The following is a 22,592-nucleotide window of genomic DNA, read 5'->3' on the forward strand; positions in this document are numbered from 1 at the left end:
GGTATTATGAAGTGATTTTGGCCATAATTTAATTATTAATATGAATAATGAGGATTAATCCATTATTAATATAAATTAATAAAATCATGATTTTCAATTAACAACAATGGGGCACCCTCCTGGAATCAGGGAATAACAGCCAGATAACACAAATCATACTTAATTGTAATTAGTTAAATATCTACTTTATTAATATTTAACAAGTATCCTTTTTCAAATAAATGGAAGGCATGAATCCGTATACTAGCCCTTGCACCCATCTGTTATCACAATGCACATACACCAGTAATCAAAGACAACTGCCTTTTAAATATAAATTATAATATAATTTATTTAACAAGGCAACATCAACTGCAATCAATGAAACTCAATAAAAAAAAAACTATTATAAACTAAACTACAGCAAAAAAAGTATATCTATAAACAAATGAACATACGTGGCATACGTGCTTGTGTGTGTGAGAGAGAGAGAGAGAGAGAGAGAGAAAATTGGGGGAAGAAGAGAGACAGATAGAGAGAGAGGGAGCCATGTGGCGTGGCCTGTAGCAGCTTGAACTCCCTGTGATCAGTTCAGTAACTATAATTTAAACACCAGAAAGGCAGTGGTCGAACTTTGATTTACCAGCAGGTACAGCAGTCTTTCTGATTTTGAAGGCAGTTTACTGATAGTGAGCTGAGACAGCAGATTGAATAAACACACAAGTGAACATGATGGTTCAGAGACAATAAAACAAATGCAGCAGCTTACAACAGATGATAAAGCACAATTATCAATTGTTATTGAAGAAACATTTCCTTAAGCTATTTCTGCCAAGAAAAAAGCCTCTTACTTGGGATAACTCTCCTGGTGATTGATACAAAGTTTAATCTGCTGTTCAATTTGTTGAAGGTTGATCAACCGATTTTAACAGGTTCCAGGTTCCCCCACACTTTACACCTTAGGTGTGAGTTGCTACAGGGGATGTGGGGAATCACTGTTTTTGCATGTCCTTTTTTGTTTCCCTCCTAATGTACTCAATTCAGGCATCCTTATGGGGATACGGGCCTGGGTCTGTCCAACACATGGCTGGTCTCAACAGGTGCGAGCCAATAATTCAGAACATGTGAATGTTGTTGTTGTTTGGAGTCTTAAATAATTCATGTTACAAATCAAATGAATAAGAAACCTATTTTTAGATGAAGACCATGGTATATTTTAATGTAAACATGTACTGCACACACTTGTTTTTAAGTATCCTGAAATTACTCGAACTTACTTACATTTAGCTAGAAGTTTTGAGGAGATCCAAAACATGGACAGATATAATGCCATTAATATGCTTAATATGCATTAATATGCTTTTTCACTCAAAATGTTCAAGGAATTAAAAATAGGTTAGATTGAAAGGTTTTTGGGTAGCTACATGCTGCGTGTTATCTGAACATGTTCAAGCAGATTTATTTACAGTTTAGGCTGCCTGGAGGCTTTTCCCTATTGCATCATATCTGCTAATCACTTGTTAGCAGTGTTTTTTCCCCACCATCACTCTGGAGAGGAATCCTCCTTTGTGGTGTTCTGCTTGTGTCATACTTTCCTTTTTGCAAGAGGCTTTGTACATATTATAAATATGCACATCAAGACATCCCTAGTTTAGATCTGGAGAGGGGGTATGTTAAAGTCGGGATCAAAATTTGAGTTGGCTATTAATCTTTTGATTCAAGCTTTTAGACAAGTAAAACATGCTTTTGTATGTAGTGTCCTTTCTCTGTGCAGGAAACTGAAATTAAACTGATATGACAGTGAAGTAAAATTGGATCTGTGACATTTCTTGCCATTTAAAAAACCCTAAAATGCGTTATATCTTTATTTTTGATGAACCATGTTGGATGTTAGTACTTTTGCATTCACTGATTGTTTGATTCACTAATTGCACTTCCAGTTTATGCATATTTTGACATTGGTTAAAAATCTTTGAATGTGTTTGATTTCCAGCCTTCTTCTTCTCAGTGCAGTGGGCCAACAGACAGGACTGAATGTGGTTCAGGCCACAGTATGCTCCCACTGGGGTGCACCGACTGATAAGAGTCTAATGCAGGATGGGGATGTGATTATCGGTGGACTTTTTAACCTGTATCACATACCTTCAACTAAAGATGAGGACTACACAAAGAAACCACATTATGAACCTTGTACTGGGTGAGCTTAATAACTACATATAGTTTTGTTAAATGTTTGACGGGTTATTGAGTATTCATTATATGACTGCACATTGTATTTTTTACATTTTTTCCCGGAGTCTTATTTTAGTCTGCAGACAAATTTAATTCTGCAGATCCAGGAATTAATGCAATGTTTGTGATACTTTAAAAGTTTTATCACCTGTTACAATAGTTGAAGAGCTCACTTTAATTATTTTACAATTACTTTAATAGATTTTATCCTAGGTAATTCATGTTACTTGTTCACGTTTTTAGACAGACTTGTGTCCTGATTGTTGTTGAAATTAATACATTCTGCTCTCCTCTCTCTCCTATGGTCTCAGCTTAGAACTGGAGCCGTTAAAATACTCTTATGCCATGGTGTTTGCTGTGGAGGAAATCAATCGAAACAACACCCTACTACCAGGAGTGAAGCTGGGTTACCGAATACTTGATAGCTGTTCCCTGTACCCGTGGGCTCTGCAAGGTGCAATGTCATTGGTTGGAGGAGACACACACAGCTGCAACTTGACAGCCTTTGCAGGTCCTATTGAATCTAATGAACAACCTGTAGAGAGAGCAGGTACGTGATATAATTTAATATTCAGTTGAAATATCTTACCTCCACAAAACCAAAAGATGATTAAATGTGGTAAAAAATGCTTCCCTATGTAATCATGAGCCCAAATGCATTAAGGTGGTCTGCCTGTACCGATGATCATTGGTGCTGATTCCTCTACAACAGGCATAATGATGTCCAGCACCCTGGGGCCTCTCTATGTACCAGTTGTAAGTTTCATTACCTCAAAAATAAACCTCTTCATAATCCTATGTTTACACAATCTCCATAAAGATTCTTATAGAAAAATAAAATGGAATCTTTCTTGTAAAAAGAAAAAATCAACATTTGTGTGTCTTTTTGTTTAGATCAGCTACCTGGCAAGCTGCCCCTGCCTTAGTGACAGGCTTAAATATCCTACTTTCTTCAGAACAATTCCCAGTGATATTTACCAAGCTTGGGCCATGGCACAATTGGCCATTCGCTTCCACTGGACATGGATAGGAGCAGTGGTGGAAAACAATGATTATGGTCAGCTTGCAATACAGGTGCCCAGTATGTCTTTGTGTTATTGCACTATGCATCGCTATAAATACGATATCATGTATGTTATTTAAAGCACAGTTGGCATAAACAGTATGTAAAAACATATTTGGAATATTTATATTTCAGGTATTCCAGAAAGAGATTTTTGGGAAAGGAGTGTGTTTGGAATTCATTGAGACCCTCATGCCAGAAACTATTGTGACTGATGTAAAACGTGCAGCACTCACAATTCAAGCTTCGACTGCGAGGGTGATTCTGATCTTCTGCTGGTATACTGAAGTAAAGAAACTGCTTCTGGAACTGGTCAAGAGAAATGTGGGCAAACAGCATGGAAATGTGTTTTTTGAAAAGGTTTATTATAAAAACAACGATATATATACAAAGATATATATATAAATATATATTATAAAAATAATGTCATTCGTAGGTGACTGACAGACAGTTCCTGGCAAGTGAGGCTTGGAGTACCAGTGATGATCTTCTCCAAGATCAAACCATCTCTAAAGTAACAAATGGTGTTCTTGGTGTGGCCATTCGTAGTTCAACTATACCTGGATTTGAAAATTATCTCAGAAGTTTGCATCCAATTCGTCGTCCTAATGATGTTTTCTTAAGAGAATTCTGGCAAAAGGAATTTGGATGCAGTCCTCTTTCTTCCTATTTCTCTTCATCCCTCATTCCAAGGTCTGACTACCTCTCAAATGTTTCTGCTTCCTCAACTGATAATGTTCCTCCTCAGAAAATTTCACCACCACCCTGCAGTGGAACAGAGTCCCTGGAGAACGTGGAAAATCACTTTACTGATACCTCTCAGCTAAGGGTGGCATATAATGTCTACCTTGCCATTTATGCTGCTGCCCATGCCCTTCATAGCCTTCTCTCCTGTAATACCCATACATGCACCTTTCAGAAAAACATCAAACACATAGAGGTGAAAACTTCTATCAATGTACCATCTTATAATTCACCTTATAATTCACAACGTTTTTAACCGTTTCTTCAACACTTGATATTTTCAGCTGTTACAGCAATTGAACAAAGTGAACATCACCACACCACATGGGGAAAGGTTTTACTTCCAAGGTGCTGACATTCCAGCAATGTATGACCTCGTCAATTGGCGGAAACAACCAGATGGGCAACTCAAACTTGTCTTGGTTGGTCGTGTGGATGGGTTTAATCTCCATCTTAATGAGTCAGCTGTGCAGTGGAGCTCAGGATCCAGTCAGGTTGTTACGAAGCAGCAAGTGGTCTAAAGTCTACTTTCAAATTCTCTGTTGAAATGAATCTAATAGTCAGTTTATACTTTTGTACAATTGAGAATATAATTTTTTTAAATTTAAGTTTTTTGTCAAGGTTCCTTTTTCAGTGTGCAGTGAGAGCTGCCCTCCAGGTACCCGAAAGGCCAACAGGAAAGGAGAGCCTCTCTGCTGCTTTGACTGTATCCCATGCACTGAGGGGGAAATAAGCAATGAAACTGGTGAGGAAATCTGCCCTAAATTTGACACAAACTTGTGTTGCAAACTTTCTTTGATTCTTTGTGTTTCATTAGCTTTTTTCTCTTCCAGGTTCTCTTAATTGTGAGGGATGTCCATCTGAGTTCTGGTCCAATGTTGAGCAAACTGCCTGCGTCCCTCGTCAGTTGGACTTCCTTTCCTTTAACGAAACATTGGGCATCACTCTGACAACAGTGGCTGCATCCGGTGTTGTGGTGACAACAGCTGTGTTTGTTCTATTTTTTTGCAACCGCCAAACACCCATGGTAAGATCACAGTTTCATGTAATAGAAAATACTTTGTATTTTCAACATCCTTAGTTGTTACAAATACATCTCAACTCTTTATTAGGTACGAGCCAACAATTCAGAACTCAGCTTCCTGCTTCTTCTGTCCCTGAAGCTCTGCTTCCTGTGCTCACTGGTGTTCATTGGTCGTCCATCAGTCTGGTCCTGTCGGTTTCAGCAGGCAGCCTTTGGGATCAGCTTTGTACTTTGTGTTTCCTGCCTTCTGGTTAAAACCCTCGTAGTGCTTGCTGTTTTCCGCTCAGCTCGGCCTGGTGCTGAAACCTTGATGAAGTGGTTTGGTCCTGTTCAACAGAGAGGGAGTGTCTTTCTCTTCACCTGTATACAGGTGTGGTTTGGTAGCATTTTCTTAATGAAATGAATAAAACAAGTTAAATAATTTGCATTAGTAATTACTTACTTTTTAAGTATAGATGTATAACACTGAAATGTGTGTCCTTTCTTTCAGGTTATTATCTGTGCCACATGGTTGTCCATCAGTCCTCCAGTGCCTCGACGTGATCTGGGTTTCCAAGGATCAAAGGTCACACTAGAGTGTGCCATGGGTTCCCTGGTGGGCTTCTCTCTGGTTCTTGGCTACATTGGCCTGCTGGCCTGCACCTGCCTCCTCTTGGCTTTTCTCGCTCGGAATCTTCCTGACAACTTCAATGAGGCCAAACTGATCACCTTCAGCATGCTGATATTCTGTGCAGTATGGGTAGCTTTTGTTCCTGCTTATGTTAGCTCTCCTGGAAAATATGTTGTTGCTGTAGAAATATTTTCCATCTTGGCCTCCAGCTATGGTTTACTGCTTTGCATATTTGCCCCCAAATGTTTCATTATTCTTTTGAGGCCAGAGAAAAACACAAAGAAAGAGCTAATGGCAAGATAGTTGATCTGGCTTAAATGTAAACACAGACCCTTAATTGGAAGTTAGATGTTTCTCTGTGGTGAGAGTCCATTGGTCTTCCAATCCTACGGTAATGTCCTGATTCCAAGAACAGATCAGACAGAAATATATCATTAGTAACAAACTGAATAGAATGCAATAATAGTTTGTAATCAACCCATGCATGTTCAGTCAAAATTTAAGTGATTTCCTCTCTTTTAGTTTTCTAGATTTAACTGGTGAGTCTGGATTATTCTGTTACTGTTTGCTGTAATATTTTATGTGTTCAAGTCTTAGATTTGATCAAATCTTATACCATTGCCAATGTTTTATTTCAGAAATAAATGTATGTTGCAGGGCATCCCCCAATTGTCACTGTTTACTTGTTTAATTAAACAGATTTGATAATCTAACATTATATACTGACTCTTTTCAATCCCACCATTGTAAACATAACAAGAAACACCCATTTGTTTCACAGCATTTACTGTCACATGTTCCTATTTACACAAATACACTAAATATAATTGCTCTTAGAAAAAGTTTTCTTCTGAATTGTTTCAATAATAAAGCATAACATTTAAATCACATCAATGACAGATTACTTTAACTACTCCTTGTTTATATACCTCTTTAGATCATAAATAATATAGGCCTACTGATGTTAGTTTGAGATATGTTAATATTATTTAACCCAAGCTTATCATGTCCAATTTCATTTCTTGTGATACACTGATTAAAATGTACATTGACATAGGCAGCTTCCTTTATCAGAGGAGGGATTCTACACAGTGATTGATTCCAGATATGTAATAGATAATAGATCACTTACTGGATCAATAAGAACTTCTTTGGGATTTTACATTTTATAGCCTCTTTGCTGTTCTTCATTGTGAATTGCATACAATGGCTAAAATAGTATATAACAGTATATCTTTAAAGGGGCTTGGTTCAAGATCAAAGCCATATCCTGATGACATATATTGCTCTATGCTAACCTCTGCCCCCTGAATCAATTCCAACAAGTTCAGCACTTTTGCCTGGCAGATTTGAAGTGTGCTGATCATCGACTTTATTTTCTGTCTGTAAGTATCGGACCTCATCCTGCAGGGTTTGAACTGTTCTCCAGGCTTTTGTTCTTTTCCTGCAGAGTTCCTTTTTCTACTTGCAGCTGGCTTAGCTGCAGAAAGGACATGTGTTGAGCAAGAAGGAGGAGCTTCCCAACAACATCCAGGATCATGCTTTGGGTTTCCTAGTTTGATGGTTGATATGATCAACTGGCTCCTTTATTTTTATTTATCACAAATGCTAATTGAATAGCTATTAAGGTTGTTAATCTCCTCTAAGGATAGATGGATCACACCAGCAACTGTTTCTTGCAGTGCTGCATGGTCTTTTTCAAAGGGAGTCTCAGCTTCTGGCTCACCTAGGGTCTTGGCACAAATTGTACCTGGTGAAATGGAACCCCAGTGGCTCATAATGACTTTTAGTGAAGCTGCTTAGCTAAAAAAAAAAATCTAAAATCCACAGGAGAGCAAATCTGGTCTAAGTTTTAAACTTGTCACTGCACTCTATCCTGGAAACACCTCAAGACCTCTGATGATTTGGGAAACTCACACCTCTCAGACAGCTGGCTACTCTGTGCATTGGTTACTATCTCAACTGTACAAATGGCTAAATTGTTGTCTTAAACAACAAAAGGACAACACAAAGTAATTATACTACCCAACTCACCAACAACACACAACACAAACTAAACCACAATGTAATGTATACTTTGCTTGAAAGTACATTCTCAAAAATAAATAAATAAGTACTTTACCTAGCACAAACAATGCGATGAGGCTGGTTTATAGCGGGCCTCACGTGGGGCACCAATTATGTTGGGGTATTATGAAGTAATTTTGGCCATAATTTAATTATTAATATGAATAATGAGGATTAATCCATTATTAACATAAATTAATAAAATTATGATTTTCAATTAATAACAATGGGGCACCCTCCTGGAATCAGGGAATAACAGCCAGATAACACAAATCATACTTAATTGTAATTAGTTAAAAATCTACATTATTAATATTTAACAAGTATCTGTATTCAAATAAATGGAAGGCGTGAATCCGTATACTAGCCCTTGCACCCATCTGTTATCACAATGCACATACACCAGTAATCAAAGACAACTGCCTTTTAAATATAAATGATAATATAATTTATTTAACAAGGCAACATCAACTGCAATCAATGAACCTCAATTAAAAAAATAACTATTATAAACTAAACTACAGCAAAAAGAGTATATCTACAAACAAATGAACATACGTGGCATAAGTGCTTGTGTGTGTGATAGAGAGAGAGAGAGAAAATTGGGGGAAGAAGAGAGACAGATAGAGAGAGAGGGAGCCATGTGGCATGGCCTGTAGCAGCTTGAACTCCCTGTGATCAGTTCAGTAACTATAATTTAAACACCAGAAAGGCAGTGGTCGAACTTTGATTTACCAGCAGGTACAGCGGTCTTTCTGATTTTGAAGGCAGTTTACTGATAGTGAGCTGAGACAGCAGATTGAATAAACACACAGGTGAACATGATGGTTCAGCAACAATAAAACAAATGCAGCAGCTTACAACAGATGATAAAGTACAATTATCAATTGTTATTGAAGAAATATTTTCTCAAGCTATTTCTGCCAAAAAAATCCTCTTACTTGGGATCACTCTCCTGGTGATTGATGCAAAGTTTAATCTGCTGTTCAATTTGTTGAAGGTTGATCAACCGATTTTAACAGGTTCCAGGTTCCGCCACACTTTACACCTTAGGTGTGAGTTGCTACAGGGGATGTGGGGAATCACTGTTTTTGCATGTCCTTTTTTGTTTTCCTCCTAATGTACTCAATTCAGGCATCCTTATGGGGATACGGGCCTGGGTCTGTCCAACACATGGCTGGTCTCAACAGGTGCGAGCCAATAATTCAGAACATGTGAATGTTGTTGTTGTTTGGAGTCTTAAATAATTCATGTTACAAATCAAATGAATAAGAAACCTATTTTTAGATGAAGACCATGGTATATTTTAATGTAAACATGTACTGCACACACTTGTTTTTAAGTATCCTGAAATTACTCGAACTTACTTACATTTAGCTAGAAGTTTTGAGGAGATCCAAAACATGGACAGATATAATGCCATTAATATGCTTAATATGCATTAATATGCTTTTTCACTCAAAATGTTCAAGGAATTAAAAATAGGTTAGATTGAAAGGTTTTTGGGTAGCTACATGCTGCGTGTTATCTGTTCATGTTCTCTCTATGTACCATCTGTAACATGTTCAAGCAGATTTACTTACAGTTTAGGCTGCCTGGAGGCTTTTCCCTATTGCATCATATCTGCTAATCACTTGTTAGCAGTGTTTTTTCCCCACCATCACTCTGGAGAGGAATCCTCCTTTGTGGTGTTCTGCTTGTGTCATACTTTCCTTTTTGCAAGAGGCTTTGTACATATTATAAATATGCACATCAAGACATCCCTAGTTTAGATTTGGAGAGGGGGTATGTTAAAGTCGGGATCAAAATTTGAGTTGGCTATTAATCTTCTGATACAAGCTTTTAGACAAGTAAAACATGCTTTTGTATGTAGTGTCCTTTCTCTGTGCAGGAATCTGAAATTTAACTGATATGACAGTGAAGTAAAATTGGATCTGTGACATTTCTTGCCATTTAAAAAACCCTAAAATGCGTTATATCTTTATTTTTGATGAACCATGTTGGATGTTAGTACTTTTGCATTCACTGATTGTTTGATTCACTAATTGCACTTCCAGTTTATGCATATTTTGACATTGGTTAAAAATCTTTGAATGTGTTTGATTTCCAGCCTTCTTCTTCTCAGTGCAGTGGGCCAACAGACAGGACTGAATGTGGTTCAGGCCACAGTATGCTCCCACTGGGGTGCACCGACTGATAAGAGTCTAATCCAGGATGGAGATGTGATTATAGGTGGACTTTTTAACCTGTATCACATACCTTCAACTAAAGATGAGGACTACACAAAGAAACCACATTATGAACCTTGTACTGGGTGAGCTTAATAACTACATATAGTTTTGTTAAATGTTTGGCGGGTTACTGAGTATTCATCATGTGACTGCACATTGTATTTTTTTATATTTTTTCCCGGAGTCTTATTTTAGTCTGCAGACAAATTTAATTCTGCAGATCCAGGAATTATTGCAATGTTTGTGATACTTTAAAAGTTTTATCACCTGTTACAATAGTTGAAGAGCTCACTTTAATTATTTTACAATTACTTTAATAGATTTTATCCTAGTTAATTCATGTTGCTTGTTCATGTTTTTAGACAGCCTTGTGTCCTGATTGTTGTTGAAGTTAATACATTCTGCTCTACTCTCTCTCTTATGGTCTCAGCTTAGAACTGGAGCCGTTAAAATACTCTTATGCCATGGTGTTTGCTGTGGAGGAAATCAATCGAAACAACACCCTACTACCAGGAGTGAAGCTGGGTTACCGAATACTTGATAGCTGTTCCCTGTACCCGTGGGCTCTGCGACGTACAATGTCATTGGTTGGAGGAGACACACACAGCTGCAACTTGACAGCCTTTGCAGGTCCTATTGAATCTAATGAACAACCTGTAGTGAGAGCAGGTACGTGATATCATTTAGTATTCAGTTGAAATATCTTACCTCCACAAAACCAAAAGATGATTAAATGTGGTAAAAAATGCTTCCCTATGTAATCATGAGCCCAAATACATTAAGGTGGTCTGCCTGTACCGATGATCATTGGTGCTGAATCCTCTACAACAGGCATAATGATGTCCAGCACCCTGGGGCCTCTCTATGTACCAGTTGTAAGTTTCATTACCTCAAAAATAAACCTCTTCATAATCGTATGTTTGCACAATCTACATAAAGATTCTGATAGAAAAATAAAATGGAATCTTTCTTGTAAAAAGAAAAAAATCAACATTTGTGTGTCTTTTTGTTTAGATCAGCTACCTGGCAAGCTGCCCCTGCCTTAGTGACAGGCTTAAATATCCTACTTTCTTCAGAACAATTCCCAGTGATATTTACCAAGCTTGGGCCATGGCACAATTGGCCATTCGCTTCCACTGGACATGGATAGGAGCAGTGGTGGAAAACAATGATTATGGTCAGCTTGCAATACAGGTGCCCAGTATGTCTTTGTGTTATTGCACTATACATTGCTATAAATACTATATCATGTATGTTATTTAAAGCACAGTTGGCATACACAGTATGTAAAAACATATTTGGAATATTTATATTTCAGGTATTCAAGAAAGAGATTTTTGGGAAAGGAGTGTGTTTGGAATTCATTGAGACCCTCATGCCAGAAACTATTGTGACTGATGTGAAACGTGCAGCACTTACAATTCAAGCTTCGACTGCGAGGGTGATTCTGATCTTCTGCTGGTATACTGAAGTAAAGAAACTGCTTCTGGAACTGGTCAAGAGAAATGTGGGCAAACAGCATGGAAATGTGTTTTTTGAAAAGGTTTATTATAAAAACAACGATATATATATACATATATATTATAAAAATAATGTCATTCGTAGGTGACTGACAGACAGTTCCTGGCAAGTGAGGCTTGGAGTACCAGTGATGATCTTCTCCAAGATCAAACCATCTCTAAAGTAGCAAATGGTGTTCTTGGTGTGGCCATTCGTAGTTCAACTATACCTGGATTTGAAAATTATCTCAGAAGTTTGCATCCAATTCGTCGTCCTAATGATGTTTTCTTAAGAGAATTCTGGCAAAAGGAATTTGGATGCAGTCCTCTTTCTTCCTATTTCTCTTCACCCCTCATTCCAAGGTCTGACTACCTCTCAAATGTTTCTGCTTCCTCAACTGATAATGTTCCTCCTCAGAAAATTTCACCACCACTCTGCAGTGGAACAGAGTCCCTGGAGAACGTGGAAAATCACTTTACTGATACCTCTCAGCTAAGGGTGGCATATAATGTCTACCTTGCCGTTTATGCTGCTGCCCATGCCCTTCATAGCCTTCTCTCCTGTAATACCCATACATGCACCTTTCAGAAAAACATCAAACACATAGAGGTGAAAACTTCTATCAATGTACCATCTTATAATTCACCTTATAATTCACAACATTTTTAACCGTTTCTTCAACACTTGATATTTTCAGCTGTTACAGCAATTGAACAAAGTGAACATCACCACACCACATGGGGAAAGGTTTTACTTCCAAGGTGCTGACATTCCAGCAATGTATGACCTCGTCAATTGGCGTAAACAGCCAGATGGGCAACTCAAACTTGTCTTGGTTGGTCGTGTGGATGGGTTTAATCTCCATCTTAATGAGTCAGCTGTGCAGTGGAGCTCAGGATCCAGTCAGGTTGTTACGAAGCAGCAAGTGGTCTAAAGTCTACTTTCAAATTCTCTGTTGAAATGAATCTAATAGTCAGTTTATACTTTTGTACAATTGAGAATATTATTTTTTTTAATTTAAGTTTTTTGTCAAGGTTCCTTTTTCAGTGTGCAGTGAGAGCTGCCCTCCAGGTTCCCGAAAGGCCAACAGGAAAGGAGAGCCTCTCTGCTGCTTTGACTGTATCCCATGCACTGAGGGGGAAATAAGCAATGAAACTGGTGAGGAAATCTGCCCTAAATTTGACAAAAACTTGTGTTGCAAACTTTCTTTGATTCTTTGTGTTTCATTAGCTTTTTTCTCTTCCAGGTTCTCTTAATTGTGAGCGATGTCCATCTGAGTTCTGGTCCAATGTTGAGCAAACTGCCTGCGTCCCTCGTCAGTTGGACTTCCTTTCCTTTAACGAAACATTGGGCATCACTCTGACAACAGTGGCTGCATCCGGTGTTGTGGTGACAACAGCTGTGTTTGTTCTATTTTTTTGCAACCGCCAAACACCCATGGTAAGATCACAGTTTCATGTAATAGAAAATACTTTGTATTTTCAACATCCTTAGTTGTTACAAATACATCTCAACTCTTTATTAGGTACGAGCCAACAATTCAGAACTCAGCTTCCTGCTTCTTCTGTCCCTGAAGCTCTGCTTCCTTTGCTCACTGGTGTTCATTGGTCGTCCATCAGTCTGGTCCTGTCGGTTTCAGCAGGCAGCCTTTGGGATCAGCTTTGTACTTTGTGTTTCCTGCCTTCTGGTTAAAACCCTCGTAGTGCTTGCTGTTTTCCGCTCAGCTCGGCCTGGTGCTGAAATCTTGATGAAGTGGTTTGGTCCTGTTCAACAGAGAGGGAGTGTCTTTCTCTTCACCTGTATACAGGTGTGGTTTGGTAGCATTTTCTTAATTAAATGAATATAACAATTTAATTAATATGCATTAGAAATTACTTACTTTTTAAGTATAGATGTATAACACTGAAATGTGTGTCCTTTCTTTCAGGTTATTATCTGTGCCACATGGTTGTCCATCAGTCCTCCAGTGCCTCGACGTGATCTAGGTTTCCAAGGATCAAAGGTCACACTAGAGTGTGCCATGGGTTCCCTGGTGGGCTTCTCTCTGGTTCTTGGCTACATTGGCCTGCTGGCCTGCACCTGCCTCCTCTTGGCTTTTCTCGCTCGGAATCTTCCTGACAACTTCAATGAGGCCAAACTGATCACCTTCAGCATGCTGATATTCTGTGCAGTATGGGTAGCTTTTGTTCCTGCTTATGTTAGCTCTCCTGGAAAATATGTTGTTGCTGTAGAAATATTTTCCATCTTGGCCTCCAGCTATGGTTTACTGCTTTGCATATTTGCCCCCAAATGTTTCATTATTATTTTGAGGCCAGAGAAAAACACAAAGAAAAAGCTAATGGCAAGATAGTTGATCTGGCTTAAATGTAAACATAGACCCTTATTTGGAAGTTAGAAGTATTCTCTGTGGTGAGAGTCCATTGGTCTTCCAATCCTACGGTAATGTCCTGATTCCAAGAACAGATCAGACAGAAATATATCATTAGTAACAAACTGAATAGAATGCAATAATAGTTTGTAATCAACCCATGCATGTTCAGTCAAAATTTAAGTAATTTCCTCTCTTTTAGTTTTCTAGATTTAACTGGTGAGTCTGGATTTTTCTGTTACTGTTTGCTGTAATATTTTATGTGTTCAAGTCTTAGATTTGATCAAATCTTATACCATTGCCAATGTTTTATTTCAGAAATAAATGTATGTTGCAGGGCATCCCCCAATTGTCACTGTTTACTTGTTTAATTAAACAGATTTGATAATCTAACATTATATACTGACTTTTTTCAATCCCATCATTGTAAACGTAACAAGAAACACCCATTTGTTTCACAGCATTTACTGTCACATGTTCCTATTTACACAAATACACTAAATATAATTGCTCTTAGAAAAAGTTTTCTTCTGAATTGTTTCAATAATAAAGCATAACATTTAAATCACATCAATGACAGATTACTTTAACTACTCCTTGTTTATATACCTCTTTAGATCATAAATAATATAGGCCTATTGATGTTAGTTTGAGATAGGTTAATATTTTTTAACCCAAGCCTGTCATGTCCAATTTCATTTCTTGTGATACACTGATTAAAATGTACATTGGCATAGGCATCTTCCTTTATCAGAGGAGGGATTCTACACAGTGACTGATTCCAGATATGTAATAGATAATAGATCACTTACTGGATCAATAAGAACTTCTTTGGGATTTTACATTTTATAGCCTCTTTGCTGTTCTTCATTGTGAATTGCATACAATGGCTAAAATAGTATATAACAGTATATCTTTAAAGGAGCTTGGTTCAAGATCAAAGATTGGAAGTGTGCTGATGATCAACTTTATTTTCTGTCTGTAGGGATCAGACCTCATCCTGCAGGGTTTGAACCGTTCTCCAGGCTTTTGTTCTTTTCCTGCAGAGTTCCTTTTTCTACTTGCAGCTGGCTTAGCTGCAGAAAGGACATGTGTTGAGCAAGAAGGAGGAGCTTCCCAACAACATCCAGGATCATGCTTTGGGTTTCCTAGTTTGATGGTTGATATGATCAACTGGCTCCTTTATTTTTATTTATCACAAATGCTAATTGAATAGCTATTAAGGTTGTTAATCTCCTCTAAGGATAGATGGATCACACCAGCAACTGTTTCTTGCAATGCTGCGTGGTCTTGTTCAAAGGGAGTCTTAGCTTCTGGCTCACCTAGGGTCTTGGCACAAATTGTACCTGGTGAAATGGAACCCCAGTGGCTCATAATGACTTTTAGTGAAGCTGCTTAGCTAAAAAAAAATCTAAAATCCACAGGAGAGCAAATCTGGTCTAAGTTTTAAACTTGTCACTACACTCTATCCTGGAAACACCTCAAGACCTTTGATGATTTGGGAAACTCGCACCTCTCAGACAGCTGGCTACTCTGTGCATTGGTTACTATCTCAACTGTACAAATGGCTAAATTGTTGTCTTAAACAACAAAAGGACAACACAAAGTAATTATACTACCCAACTCATCAACAACACACAACACAAACTAAACCACAACATAATGTATACTTTGCTTGAAAGTACATTCTCAAAAATAAATAAATAAGTACTTTACCTAGCACAAACAATGCGATGAGGCTGGTTTATAGCGGGCCTCACGTGGGGCACCAATTATGTTGGGGTATTATGAAGTAATTTTGGCCATAATTTAATTATTAATATGAATAATGAGGATTAATCCAATATTAACATAATTTAATAAAATTATGATTTTCAATTAATAACAATGGAGCACCCTCCTGGAATCAGGGAATAACAGCCAGATAACACAAATCATACTTAATTGTAATTAGTTAAAAATCTACATTATTAATATTTAACAAGTATCTGTATTCAAATAAATGGAAGGCGTGAATCCGTATACTAGCCCTTGCACCCATCTGTTATCACAATGCACATACACCAGTAATCAAAGACAACTGCCTTTTAAATAGAAATGATAATATAATTTATTTAACAAGGCAACATCAACTGCAATCAATGAAACTCAATTAAAAAAATAACTATTATAAACTAAACTACAGCAAAAAGAGTATATCTACAAACAAATGAACATACGTGGCATAAGTGCTTGTGTGTGTGATAGAGAGAGAGAGAGAAAATTGGGGGAAGAAGAGAGACAGATAGAGAGAGAGGGAGCCGTGTGGCTTGGCCTGTAGCAGCTTGAACTCCCTGTGATCAGTTCAGTAACTATAATTTAAACACCAGAAAGGCAGTGGTCGAACTTTGATTTACCAGCAGGTACAGCGGTCTTTCTGATTTTGAAGGCAGTTTACTGATAGTGAGCTGAGACAGCAGATTGAATAAACACACAGGTGAACATGATGGTTCAGCAACAATAAAACAAATGCAGCAGCTTACAACAGATGATAAAGTACAATTATCAACTGTTATTGAAGAAATATTTCCTCAAGCTATTTCTGCCAAGAAAAAAGCCTCTTACTTGGGATCACTCTCCTGGTGATTGATGCAAAGTTTAATCTGCTGTTCAATTTGTTGAAGGTTGATCAACCGATTTTAACAGGTTCCAGGTTACCCCACACTTTACACCTTAGGTGTGAGTTGCTACAGGGCATGTGGGGAATCACTGTTTTTGCATGTCCTTTTTTGTTTCCCTCCTAATGTACTCAATTCAGGCATCCTTATGGGGATACGGGCCTGGGTCTGTCCAACACATGGCTGATCTCAAGAGGTGCGAGCCAATAATTCAGAACGTGTGAATGTTGTTGTTGTTTGGAGTCTTAAATAATTCCTGTTACAAATCAAATAAATAAGAAATGTATTTTTTACATGAAGAACATGGTATATTTTAATGTAAACATGTACTGCACACACTTGTTTTTAAGTATCCTGAAATTACTCGAACTTACTTACATTTAGCTAGAAGTTTTGAGGAGATCCAAAACATGGACAGAGATAGTGCCATTAATATACTTAATATGCATTAATATGCTTTTTCACTCAAAGTGTTCAAGGAATTAAAAACAGGCTAGATTGAAAGGTTTTTGGGTAGCTACAAGCTGTGTGTTATCTGAACATGTTCAAGCAGATTTATTTACAGTTTGGGCTGCCTGGAGGCTTTTCCCTACTGCATCATATCTGCTAATCACTTGTTAGCAGTGTTTTTTCCCTCACCACCACTCTGGAGAGGAATCCTCCTTTGTGGTGTGCTGCTTGTGTCATAGTTTACTTACTTGCAAGAGGCGTTGTACATATTATAAATATGCACATCAAGACATCCCTAGTTTAGATTTGGAGGGGGGGGGGGTATGTTAAAGTCGAGATCAAATTTTGAGTTGGCTATTAATCTTTTAATATGAGATTTTAGACTAGTAAAACATGCTTTTGTATGTAGTGTCCTTTCTCTGTGCAGGAATCTGAAATTAAAATGATATGACAGTGAAGTAAAATTGGATCTGTGACATTTCTTGCCATTTAAAAAACCCTAAAATGCACTACATCTTTATTTTTGATGAACCATGTTGGCTGTTAGTACTTTTGCATTCACTGATTGTTTGATTCACTAATTGCATTTCCAGTTTATGCATATTTTGACATTTGTTAAAAATCTTTGAATGTGTTTGATGTCCAGAATTTTTTGTTTTTCCAGCCTTCTTCTTCTCGGTGCAGTGGGCCAACAGACAGGACTGAATGTGGTTCAGGCCACAGTATGCTCCCACTGGGGTGCACCGACTGATAAGAGTCTAATCCAGGATGGAGATGTGATTATAGGTGGACTTTTTAACCTGTATCACATACCTTCAACTAAAGATGAGGACTACACAAAGAAACCACATTATGAACCTTGTACTGGGTGAGCTTAATAACTACATATAGTTTTGTTAAATGTTTGGCGGGTTACTGAGTATTCATCATGTGACTGCACATTGTTTTTCTTTATATTTTTTCCCGGAGTCTTATTTTAGTCTGCAGACAAATTTAATTCTGCAGATCCAGGAATTATTGCAATGTTTGTGATACTTTAAAAGTTTTATCACCTGTTACAATAGTTGAAGAGCTCACTTTAATTATTTTACAATTACTTTAATAGATTTTATCCTAGTTAATTCATGTTGCTTGTTCATGTTTTTAGACAGCCTTGTGTCCTGATTGTTGTTGAAGTTAATACATTCTGCTCTACTCTCTCTCTTATGGTCTCAGCTTAGAACTGGAGCCGTTAAAATACTCTTATGCCATGGTGTTTGCTGTGGAGGAAATCAATCGAAACAACACCCTACTACCAGGAGTGAAGCTGGGTTACCGAATACTTGATAGCTGTTCCCTGTACCCGTGGGCTCTGCAAGGTACAATGTCATTGGTTGGAGGAGACACACACAGCTGCAACTTGACAGCCTTTGCAGGTCCTATTGAATCTAATGAACAACCTGTAGTGAGAGCAGGTACGTGATATCATTTAGTATTCAGTTGAAATATCTTACCTCCACAAAACCAAAAGATGATTAAATGTGGTAAAAAATGCTTCCCTATGTAATCATGAGCCCAAATACATTAAGGTGGTCTGCCTGTACCGATGATCATTGGTGCTGAATCCTCTACAACAGGCATAATGATGTCCAGCACCCTGGGGCCTCTCTATGTACCAGTTGTAAGTTTCATTACCTCAAAAATAAACCTCTTCATAATCATATGTTTGCACAATCTACATAAAGATTCTGATAGAAAAATAAAATGGAATCTTTCTTGTAAAAAGAAAAAAATCAACATTTGTGTGTCTTTTTGTTTAGATCAGCTACCTGGCAAGCTGCCCCTGCCTTAGTGACAGGCTTAAATATCCTACTTTCTTCAGAACAATTCCCAGTGATATTTACCAAGCTTGGGCCATGGCACAATTGGCCATTCGCTTCCACTGGACATGGATAGGAGCAGTGGTGGAAAACAATGATTATGGTCAGCTTGCAATACAGGTGCCCAGTATGTCTTTGTGTTATTGCAATATGCATTGCTATAAATACTATATCATGTATGTTATTTAAAGCACAGTTGGCATACACAGTATGTAAAAACATATTTGGAATATTTATATTTCAGGTATTCCAGAAAGAGATTTTTGGGAAAGGAGTGTGTTTGGAATTCATTGAGACCCTCAAGAAAGAAACTATTGTGACTGATGCAAAACGTGCAGCACTTACAATTCAAGCTTCGACTGCGAGGGTGATTCTGATCTTCTGCTGGTATACTGAAGTAAAAAAACTGCTTCACGAACTGGCCAAGAGAAATGTGGGCAAACAGCATGGAAATGTGTTTTTTGAAAAGGTTTATTATAAAAACAAATATATATATGTATATATATACATATATATAATATAAAAATAATGTCATTCATAGGTGACTGACAGACAGTTCCTGGCAAGTGAGGCTTGGAGTACCAGTGATGATCTTCTCCAAGATCAAACCATCTCTAAAGTAGCAAATGGTGTTCTTGGTGTGGCCATTCGTAGTTCAACTATACCTGGATTTGAAAATTATCTCAGAAGTTTGCATCCAATTCGTCGTCCTAATGATGTTTTCTTAAGAGAATTCTGGCAAAAGGAATTTGGATGCAGTCCTCTTTCTTCCTATTTCTCTTCATCCCTCATTCCAAGGTCTGACTACCTCTCAAATGTTTCTGCTTCCTCAACTGATAACGTTCCTCCTCAGAAAATTTCACCACCACTCTGCAGTGGAACAGAGTCCCTGGAGAACGTGGAAAATCACTTTACTGATACCTCTCAGCTAAGGGTGGCATATAATGTCTACCTTGCCATTTATGCTGCTGCCCATGCCCTTCATAGCCTTCTCTCCTGTAATACCCATACATGCACCTTTCAGAAAAACATCAAACACATAGAGGTGAAAACTTCTATCAATGTACCATCTTATAATTCACCTTATAATTCACAACGTTTTTAACCGTTTCTTCAACACTTGATATTTTCAGCTGTTACAGCAATTGAACAAAGTGAACATCACCACACCACATGGGGAAAGGTTTTACTTCCAAGGTGCTGACATTCCAGCAATGTATGACCTCGTCAATTGGCAGAAACAACCAGAGGGGCAACTCAAACTTGTCTTGGTTGGTCGTGTAGATGGGTTTAATCTCCATCTTAATGAGTCAGCTGTGCAGTGGAGCTCAGGATCCAGTCAGGTTGTTACGAAGCAACAAGTGGTCTAAAGCCTACTTTCAAATTTTCTGTTGAAATGAATCTAATAGTCAGTTTATACATTTGTGCCATTGAGAATATTATTTTTTTTGTCAAGGTTCCTTTTTCAGTGTGCAGTGAGAGCTGCCCTCCAGGTACCCGAAAGGCCAACAGGAAAGGAGAGCCTCTCTGCTGCTTTGACTGTATCCCATGCACTGAGGGGGAAGTAAGCAATGAAACTGGTGAGGAAATCTGCCCTAAATTTGACACAAACTTGTGTTGTAAACTTTCTTTGATTCTTTGTGTTTCATTAGCTTTTTTTTCTTCCAGGTTCTCTAAATTGTCAGCGATGTCCATCTGAGTTCTGGTCCAATGTTATGCAAACTGCCTGCGTCCCTCGTCAGTTGGACTTCCTTTCCTTTAACGAAACATTGGGCATCACTCTGACAACAGTGGCTGCATCCGGTGTTGTGGTGACAACAGCTGTGTTTGTTCTATTTTTTTGCAATCGCCAAACACCCATGGTAAAATCACAGTTTCATGTAATGGAGAATACTTTGTATTTTCAACATCCTTAGTTGTTACAAATACATCTCAACTCTTCTATTAGGTACGAGCCAACAATTCAGAACTCAGCTTCCTGCTTCTTCTGTCCCTGAAGCTCTGCTTCCTGTGCTCACTGGTGTTCATTGGTCGTCCATCAGTCTGGTCCTGTCGGTTTCAGCAGGCAGCCTTTGGGATCAGCTTTGTACTTTGTGTTTCCTGCCTTCTGGTAAAAACGCTCGTAGTGCTTGCTGTTTTCCGCTCAGCTCGGCCTGGTGCTGACACCTTGATGAAGTGGTTTGGTCCTGTTCAACAGAGAGGGAGTGTCTTTCTCTTCACCTGTATACAGGTGTGGTTTGGTAGCATTTTCTTAATTAAATGAATATAACAATTTAAATAATATGCATTAGAAATTACTTACTTTTTAAGTATAGATGTATAACACTGAAATGTGTGTCCTTTCTTTCAGGTTATTATCTGTGCCACATGGTTGTCCATCAGTCCTCCAGTGCCTCGACGTGATCTGGGTTTCCAAGGATCAAAGGTCACACTAGAGTGTGCCATGGGTTCCCTGGTGGGCTTCTCTCTGGTTCTTGGCTACATTGGCCTGCTGGCCTGCACCTGCCTCCTCTTGGCTTTTCTCGCTCGGAATCTTCCTGACAACTTCAATGAGGCCAAACTGATCACCTTCAGCATGCTGATATTCTGTGCAGTATGGGTAGCTTTTGTTCCTGCTTATATTAGCTCTCCTGGAAAATATGTTGTCGCTGTAGAAATATTTTCCATCTTGGCCTCCAGCTATGGTTTACTGCTTTGCATATTTGCCCCCAAATGTTTCATTATTCTTTTGAGGCCAGAGAAAAACACAAAGAAACAGCTAATGGCAAGATAGTTGATCTGGCTTAAATGTAAACATAGACCCTTAATTGGAAGTTAGATGTTTCTCTGTGGTGAGAGTCCATTGGTCTTCCAATCCTACGGTAATGTCCTGATTCCAAGAACAGATCAGACAGAAATGTATCATTAGTAACAAACTGAATAGAATGCAATAATAGTTAGTAATCAAACCGTGCATGTTAGGTCCAAATTTAAGAGATTTCGTCTATTAGTTTTCTAGATTTAACTGGTGAGTCTGGATTTTTCTGTTACTGTTTGCTGTAATATTGTTTGTGTTCAAGTCTATCACTGCCAATGTTTTCTATCAGAAATAAATGTATGTTGAGATAATGCATATGCACTCTGTGGGGCATCCCCAAATTGTCCCTGTTTACATGTTTAATTAAGCAGATTTTATAATTTAACGTTCAACACTGCCTTTTTATCGCCATCATTAAAAAAACATGAAACTCCCATTTGTTTCACAGCAATGTCAGTCACATGTTCCTCTTTACACAATTAAATTAAATATTATTGCTCTTAGAAAAAAATGTTCTTCGAAATGTTTTCAATAATTGAGCATCAAAGTAAATCACATCAATGACATATTACTTCAACTACTTCTTGATGATATACCTCTTTAGATAACAAATAGTATAAGCCTACTGCTGACAAGGACAATTTTGATTTGAGTGTGTTCTGAATAACAACCACCAGATGGAAGTATTATACCATTAAATTGTGCCAAAACATGTCTCATCTCAGAGGATAAGAAGTAAGGTGAGCTTCTTTCCGGTTAGATTTTTCACATCAATCTTAAGAAAGAAAATCCGACCTTAGCTAAACTCTGCAGAGAATAACAACAAACAATGTTCAACACTCCAAAAAAAAGTGCATCACAAAAGTGATTTTGGTCAACTGCATTCTTGATATAATTTAATACATTTATTGGGTGGTTGTGCCTCAATGGTATAGTCCTGCAGTCTTCATGTTGAAGTGTCTTGGGGCACTGAACTCCACATTGCTCTCGAGCCATATGGCCAGTGGCGTG

The 22,592-nt window shown here is 38.0% G+C and overlaps 4 protein-coding genes across 4 annotated transcripts; all 4 read left to right on the forward strand.

Annotated features, from left to right (window-relative positions):
- Positions 1-1,665: 1,665 nt before the first annotated feature.
- On the forward strand, positions 1,666-3,725 carry LOC136176983 (extracellular calcium-sensing receptor-like). Its single transcript, XM_065960399.1, has 6 exons — positions 1,666-1,868; positions 1,973-2,176; positions 2,523-2,761; positions 2,876-2,967; positions 3,106-3,285; positions 3,410-3,725. The coding sequence occupies exons 1-6, from the start codon at positions 1,831-1,833 to the stop codon at positions 3,677-3,679; spliced, it is 1,023 nt and encodes a 340-aa protein (XP_065816471.1). The 5' UTR covers positions 1,666-1,830; the 3' UTR covers positions 3,680-3,725.
- LOC136176993 (extracellular calcium-sensing receptor-like) lies at positions 3,714-6,398 on the forward strand (the record flags this gene model as incomplete). Its single annotated transcript, XM_065960398.1, has 6 exons — positions 3,714-4,214; positions 4,303-4,512; positions 4,640-4,763; positions 4,852-5,045; positions 5,131-5,412; positions 5,533-6,398. Coding segments are annotated over 6 exons (1,734 nt in total), but the record flags the coding sequence as incomplete, so codon positions are not given.
- A 2,494-nt stretch (positions 6,399-8,892) lies between these two features.
- On the forward strand, positions 8,893-14,198 carry LOC109998903 (extracellular calcium-sensing receptor-like). The gene is made up of 12 exons (XM_065960530.1): positions 8,893-8,909; positions 9,845-10,033; positions 10,381-10,580; positions 10,734-10,825; positions 10,965-11,144; positions 11,269-11,457; positions 11,556-12,059; positions 12,148-12,357; positions 12,485-12,608; positions 12,697-12,890; positions 12,976-13,257; positions 13,378-14,198. The coding sequence occupies exons 1-12, from the start codon at positions 8,893-8,895 to the stop codon at positions 13,798-13,800; spliced, it is 2,604 nt and encodes an 867-aa protein (XP_065816602.1). The 3' UTR covers positions 13,801-14,198.
- A 2,456-nt stretch (positions 14,199-16,654) lies between these two features.
- Positions 16,655-21,999, forward strand: LOC109998910 (extracellular calcium-sensing receptor-like). The gene is made up of 12 exons (XM_065960531.1): positions 16,655-16,671; positions 17,590-17,793; positions 18,141-18,340; positions 18,494-18,585; positions 18,725-18,904; positions 19,029-19,217; positions 19,326-19,829; positions 19,918-20,127; positions 20,241-20,364; positions 20,453-20,646; positions 20,733-21,014; positions 21,135-21,999. Exons 1-12 carry the CDS (start codon positions 16,655-16,657, stop codon positions 21,555-21,557), a joined length of 2,619 nt encoding a protein of 872 aa, XP_065816603.1. The 3' UTR covers positions 21,558-21,999.
- Positions 22,000-22,592: the final 593 nt, after the last annotated feature.

This window comes from Labrus bergylta, chromosome 11 (assembly GCF_963930695.1).
Source record: "Labrus bergylta chromosome 11, fLabBer1.1, whole genome shotgun sequence".
Lineage (NCBI taxonomy): Eukaryota > Metazoa > Chordata > Actinopteri > Labriformes > Labridae > Labrus > Labrus bergylta.

Excerpts from the sequence above, each read along its gene's own strand:
- LOC109998910 (XM_065960531.1), top strand. Across the intron at positions 19,830-19,917 it reads AAAACATCAAACACATAGAG|CTGTTACAGCAATTGAACAA; the intron begins GTGAAAACTTCT and ends TGATATTTTCAG. Across the intron at positions 21,015-21,134 it reads TTCTCTTCACCTGTATACAG|GTTATTATCTGTGCCACATG; the intron begins GTGTGGTTTGGT and ends CCTTTCTTTCAG.
- LOC136176983 (XM_065960399.1), top strand. The coding sequence starts at position 1,831 with ATGCGTTATATCTTTATTTTTGATGAACCATGTTGGAT. Across the intron at positions 2,968-3,105 it reads GGCCTCTCTATGTACCAGTT|ATCAGCTACCTGGCAAGCTG; the intron begins GTAAGTTTCATT and ends CTTTTTGTTTAG. Across the intron at positions 3,286-3,409 it reads ATGGTCAGCTTGCAATACAG|GTATTCCAGAAAGAGATTTT; the intron begins GTGCCCAGTATG and ends TTTATATTTCAG.
- LOC109998903 (XM_065960530.1), top strand. Across the intron at positions 12,358-12,484 it reads GGAGCTCAGGATCCAGTCAG|GTTCCTTTTTCAGTGTGCAG; the intron begins GTTGTTACGAAG and ends TTTTTTGTCAAG. Across the intron at positions 13,258-13,377 it reads TTCTCTTCACCTGTATACAG|GTTATTATCTGTGCCACATG; the intron begins GTGTGGTTTGGT and ends CCTTTCTTTCAG.